Here is a 6,317-nt window from a genome sequence, read left to right as displayed (position 1 = left end):
ATGGAAGCACCGGTGTTTAGTGTGATCCTATAAAGGAGAAGCCTTATCATGTATTGTGGCAAAAATGGATAATCATCTACCAAAACTCATCCTTTCCTTGTACACTAACTGCTCACTTCTAGCTGGTGTATGGCCTCCCAGGATAAAGATGATATTTCCCAGCCTTCCCTGCAGTTGGGTGGGACCATGTGGCTAAGCTCTGGCCAAGAGGACAAGACTGGAAGTGAAGAATATTATTTCTGCATTCCCTAAAAGGGAAATCACCTCAACCCCCCTGGTTGTTTCTCACTTTCTGCTAGTTAAAAAATATCAATAATGGAGTCAGTCACTGTATGAGCCTATTCAGCTGCTATAACAAAATGCCACAGGCTGGGTGACTGAAACAACAGAAATTTATTATCCCACAGTTCTGGAGGCTAGAAAATCCCAGATTAAGGTGTGGCAGGGTTTGGTTTCCAGTGAGACCTCTTTTCATGACTTGCAGGCTACCTTTCTGCTATGTCTTCACATAGCCTTTCCTCAGAGTGTGTGTGTGTGTGTGTGTGTGTGTGTGTGTGTGTGTGTATAGCTCTCTTTTCTTCTTCTTCTTTTTAGAAGGCCATGAATCCTATTAGATTAGGGCCTCACCCTTATGACCTCATTTAACCTTAATTACCTCCTAAAGGCCTGTTGTCCAAATACAGTCACATTGGGGGTTATGGTTTCAACATATGAATCTGGAGGGTGCAGGACACAATTTAGTCCATTGCAGCCACCTTGGACACAGAGCTGGAAGCCGCTGCAAAGAATGCCCTCCCCCTTCTCACCTGCCAACCTCTGAACTGTTAGATGAGAGAGAAACGATTATGTTGTTCAAACTTCTGTTCTTTGTTTCTCTTTGTTACAACAGCTTAGCCTGTTTCCTATCTGACTCATACCTTGTGTTTACCAAGGTCCACTGTGCAAGAAGAAAAGTATGAAATGATGCCCTCTAAATGGTTACTGTTGATTGTTACAAGGGTGAGAGAGGTGAATGAATTAAGAGTATTGAGGTAAAATGTTATCCAACAGCATTTCAAGGTTTACAGTCACACCCAACATTCACATGACTATGGAAAACACAATTTTTCCCTTTTTGTAAGTAAATGCCTAAACAGTAAGATTCCTTACAGCAGCGCTCTTACAATGAAACACCACACCTATTCCAGCCCTCCATACATACCCGTTTTCCCTCTTCCCTCCCTCCCTTCCTCCTTCTATGGTGGGGATGTTGGGCCCCAGGGCAGGCCAGGGAGTAAGGTCAAACAAGCACAGTCCCTGTGCTGCTGGAACGTCTTTCCAGAGTTTTATTTTTAGTTCTCTGATCCGTGCTCCAAGGGCAGAGCAGGGATTTCCTCATGAGAGGGAGGAATTTCCACAGTGCCCTTGGGAGGTGTCCTCAGCCTACCTACTGGTAAAATGGCATCAAGGGCCCCCATCGGTTCAGGATGGGGACTTTGACTCTTCAGTGATAAGGACAGGCACAGCCAGGCAGCAGAAAATAGCCTTTGCCCACCTCTGCAGCAGGCTGGCACTCGGGCTCCAGCAGGCAGGGGAAGTCGGCACTCTGGTGAATCTGGTTGGGATCGCAGTGGGCCAGGTACAGGGCGTGCGATGCTGGGTACGTGGAAGGACAGGTGCTGATGAACCCTCATTTGTTCTCTGCTGGGGCCACGTGGTCCTGTGGTGGAAAGAAGCCAGGTTCCCCCAGGTCTTTGGCGGTCATGTGGGGTCTTTTGAAGGCAGGGCATCCAACTTCTAGCTTGGGGTTGGGGCTGGGGGTGGGTCTGTAAAACTCTTTGTGCCAGAGTTGGGCATCCAGCTTTGCTTGCTGTGGAAACAAATCACACATGAAGGGAGGGCTGAGACAGGTGACAATGGAGCATTTTCCTTGGAAGTAGCCAGGACAGAGCACACTTTTTTTTCCCAGAAATTTAAATTTAATAGTTTTTGAATGGTAATATATACAACAGAGAGATATACTGAAATAGTACAAAAGGGTTTATAGTGAAAATTAAGTCTATATCCTACCCTCCTCCTCTCTCTAGTCCCATCTCCAGAGGCAACCACTGTCATCAGTGTGTTTTGTATCTTTCTAGAAATATTTTATATATATAAACATATATGTACTTCTAAATAATGCATCTCTTAAAATGTTCCACCTTTGTATGGATCTTCTTATTAATTTTAGTGGGGCTGGGACTTTCTAGGTGGCACTGTGGTTAAGAATCCGCCTGCCAATGCAGGGGACACGGGTTCGATCCCTGGTCCGGGAAGATCCCACATGCCACGGAGCAACTAAGCCCATGCGCCACAACTACTGAGCCCATGTGCCACAACTATTGAAGCCTGAATGCCTAGAGCCTGTGCTCCACAACAAGAGAAGCCACAGCAATGAGGAGCCTGAGCACCACAACTAGAGAAAGCCCGTGTGCAGCAATGAAGACCCAACTCAGCTGATAGATAAATACATACATACATACATAAATAAATAAATAAATAAATAAATAAATTTATTAAAAAAATATTAGTGGGGGTACCTCAACATAGGAAAAGATTTCTTAAACAAGACTTACAAAGAGCAAATGATAAAGGAAAAGACTGATACATCTGGCTATATTAAAATAAGAATTTCTATTCAGTGAAAGAAAGTGAAAAAACAAGCCACAGACTGGAATTTTGCCACTTATTTAACTGACAAATGAAATATGTCCAGAATATTTAAGGAACTCTTATGAATTAATAAGAAAAAGACAAGCAACCCAATAGAAAAATAGGCAAAAGACAAACAGAATAATTACTAACCATGAATAAATGAAAAGATGCTGAACCTCATTAATAATCAGCAAAATGAAAATTATGACCACAAGGAAATATTATCTCAAACCCACCAAACTGGAAAATATGAAAAGGTCTGACAATACCAAGGCATGGCAAGATTGGAGAGCTGCAAGACTGTGCTGGTGAAAACAGTGATGCCCCTGCTTTGGAAAATAGTAATGTCACCTATGATGAACAATTCCACTCCTGAGATGGGTGGACTTCTCCACGGGAGGCTGTGTCTCATCTTCACTGCAGCATTTGGGAGTGGGCGGACTAACAAAAAAAAGTAAATAACCCCAATGTCCACTGATAGGAGAGGGGACAAATACGTCATGGCATCTTCATGCAACACAATAATATACAGCAGAAAATGAATAACAACGTGCAGTAATGTTTAGCAAAACAATAAAAGTCACAGAAGAGGGCAAAGGATATGATCCAATATGTAATAAAGTTCCAGAAAGGCAACTCTAAATAATTTATTTAAAGAGATACATACATACAGGGTAAACCTAAACACACATGCACACACAAGCACACACACACAAGCAAATGTTTAACCCAAAACTCAGAAGACTGGTTACCTCTGGAAGTGGGGGGAGGGGTATGAACAGGGCTGTAATGTGTTGTGTTTTAAGCTGATTGATAATAGATACATTGGTGTTTATCAATGTTATTTAAACTGTAAATGTTTATTATTTACTCTCTTTTGTATGCATAACTTACACTTTATGTACATTTTTAAAATGTACACACACACGCGCGCGCGCACACACACACACGCGCGCGCACACACACACACACACACACACACAAGACCTCTTTAGATCTCCTGGCTTTGGATACTGTTCTCAATAAGTGCCCCCAATGTCCAAACTCATAATAAAAATGGAATAAAGATGATTTCAATGGGCAATTCAACAGACAGGTCTGAGTGACTTCTTACCTCTTCCAGGGTGACCCTGGCATATTTATATTTCCTGTAGGGTTTATAGTCGACAGTGTAGGAGCTTTGATATATGTCTAAATCCACAGGGGCCTAAAGGGTAAGGGAGAACATGAAACAAGAGATCCCATCCTGTCCTTCTTCCACATAAAGTCTTTCAGTGGCTTCCCATTGTCTGTAGGACAAAGGCCAACTATTGGGCCTACAGACAGCGAGGGCCTGATCTGGCTTCTACTCGCCTTTACCATCTCATCCCCCTTGGCCACCTCTATCTCCACTCCAGCCTCACGGCTTTCGACTCTTCCTAGATGCCCAGCACATGCTGTTACCTCCTGTATGAGGTGTATTCTTCACCCACTGGCAAACTCCTACACATCCTCTAAAACCCGTATTAAATTCCTCCCCCCAAACATGTGTCCCACCCTTTTATTCTCCACCTCCCAAGAATTAAACTCTTCCTCTCTGTCTCCACAGCCTACTTGACGTCCCTCACTACAGCGGTGATTATGGTGCACTGTCATTGATTTAATGAAAAACACTAGATCAGGACTTAATCTTAGGCATCTCTGAAGCCTCAAAGCCCAGCACACTGCCTGACACACCAAGGGTGCCAATAAATGCACACTGAGTAAATAAATGAACCCCCAGAAAATTATAAACCCTTAGCTATCTTCTGCCTGTTTGGAAAACAAACAAATCATTACAGGATGATGTCCAGAAGGGGCCCCAAGGAGCCTGGCCCTCCCTGGGGCTGTTTGCCAAAGCTGCCCAACCTTGAGATGGTCACAGAGGACAGAAACCCACAACACTCACCTGTCCAAGGTACACCGCACCTGCCATAGCAGACGACCTAGACAAGACAAGTTGGTTAGCCCCACTTCTGCCACAGGCGGGCAAAACAGCCCCTGTCCCTAAAGCTGCAGCAACCAAGCACATTGGTGAATCACCAGGGGTTGGTGGTAGCAGCAGGGATAAATGGGCTGATAGACAGAGGTCCTGGGACAAAGGGGCTGCAGCAGGACTCAGAAGGAATTACAGCTATTGAGAACATCAGATTTACCACTCAAGCGGAGGTGAATCTGATAGCAGGGCAAATGGTGTAGGGGTTAAATGTTTAACAATCACCTTTGGGGGGGCAAATAAACCCCAGTTTATGGCATTTTGCCAACTTCTGCTAAATTGCTCTCAACCTGGCCCATTGTGAGCTATCAGGACAATGTCATTGACACCCAGTTGTGAAGATGTGTACAGAACGGGATCCCAGAGCCGGGATGAGATGACCACAGCGCACAGAGTGAAGAAAACTGAGAGACTCTGTATTCTCAATTAACAATAGCAGTGGGTGGGTCCAACCCTGCCCCTTGCCAACCCCCCCCGCCCCGCCCACCCAAGTCTTGAAATCTTAGTGGGGAGGCCTTCCTGCCTGGGCTTGGGGGAGCTCCCTGAGCCACCCTATCTGTGTGCCTGGCTCTCTAAGCTCTGGGTTGGTGCTTCACTTCATTCCCCTGGAACCCTGACCTGAGCCCTACTCCATTCAGGGGCTGTGGACCAGCAGGGTGGTTGACAGACCTTAAATGGCCCCTGTGTCCCTTCCTTTTTGTGCATAGACAGCTCCTCTCCCAGGCTGGGGACCAGCTTCAGTTCAAACAGCACCTACCCTTCCTTGTGCCACGAGGACGATGATGCCCCAGCCCTTCCTACTCCAAGTGCCCCTGCCACCTGGAGAGTCCTGCTGCCGTGTCCCACGGCCACAGCTGTCTTTGAGGTGAACCCTGACCTACACGATGCAGGCTATTTTGGTCACAGTCCCTGGGCATTGTGATGGGGTGACAGACATGACCTCCTGCGTGTCTGTCCCCCTGTCCCTGGCCTACCCTCTCTCACGGGGAATTGCTGGTGTCCCAGGACACCTGAGCCAACATGAAGCCTGGTGGCATTGAAAGGTACCAGGGATGCAGGGCTTTCCAGTGCTCTATGGAATCAGTCTATTTCCAGGAGAGGGAGGTAAACAAACCCCCCAGGGATTGTGACACTAGATGGTGTGTGACTGAATACACTTCACAGCCCCTCCAAGCATCTGTTGCCTGAAAGGCTGGCTTATCCCTCCTCTGTCTGTCAAAATTCCACACTCCTTCACACTTATTCAGATGGCTGTAATCCAAAACAAAGAATAACAAGTGCTGACAAGGATGTGGAGAAACTTGTGCATTGCTGGTGGGGATGTAAAATGGTGCACCACTGTGGAAAAGTACTTGATGATTTCTCAAAACATTAAGCATAGGCTTGCCATGCGATCCTGCAATTCCGCTTTTGGGTACATACCCAAAAGAACTGAAAGCAGGACTTGGAAAGATATTTGTACACCCATGTTTCTGGCAGCATTATTCACAACAGTCAAAGGATGGAAACAACCAATTGTCTCCAGGGGATGAATGGATAAACAAACTGTGATATACACACACAATGGAATATTCCTCGGTCTTCAAAAGGAAGGAAATTCTGGCATGTATTACAACGTGGATGAACCTTG

The 6,317-nt window shown here is 45.7% G+C and overlaps 1 protein-coding gene across 1 annotated transcript; it reads right to left on the bottom strand.

Moving 5' to 3' along the window:
- Nucleotides 1–1,426: 1,426 nt before the first annotated feature.
- On the bottom strand, nucleotides 1,427–4,627 carry SPMIP9 (sperm microtubule inner protein 9). The gene is given in 3 exon segments (XM_057740595.1): nucleotides 1,427–1,849; nucleotides 3,788–3,880; nucleotides 4,601–4,627. Coding segments are annotated over 3 exon segments (543 nt in total).
- Nucleotides 4,628–6,317: the final 1,690 nt, after the last annotated feature.

The sequence above is a fragment of the Hippopotamus amphibius genome, chromosome 7 (assembly GCF_030028045.1).
Source record: "Hippopotamus amphibius kiboko isolate mHipAmp2 chromosome 7, mHipAmp2.hap2, whole genome shotgun sequence".
In the NCBI taxonomy this organism is placed as follows: domain Eukaryota; kingdom Metazoa; phylum Chordata; class Mammalia; order Artiodactyla; family Hippopotamidae; genus Hippopotamus; species Hippopotamus amphibius.
This window is presented reverse-complemented; position numbering and strand designations above follow the sequence as displayed.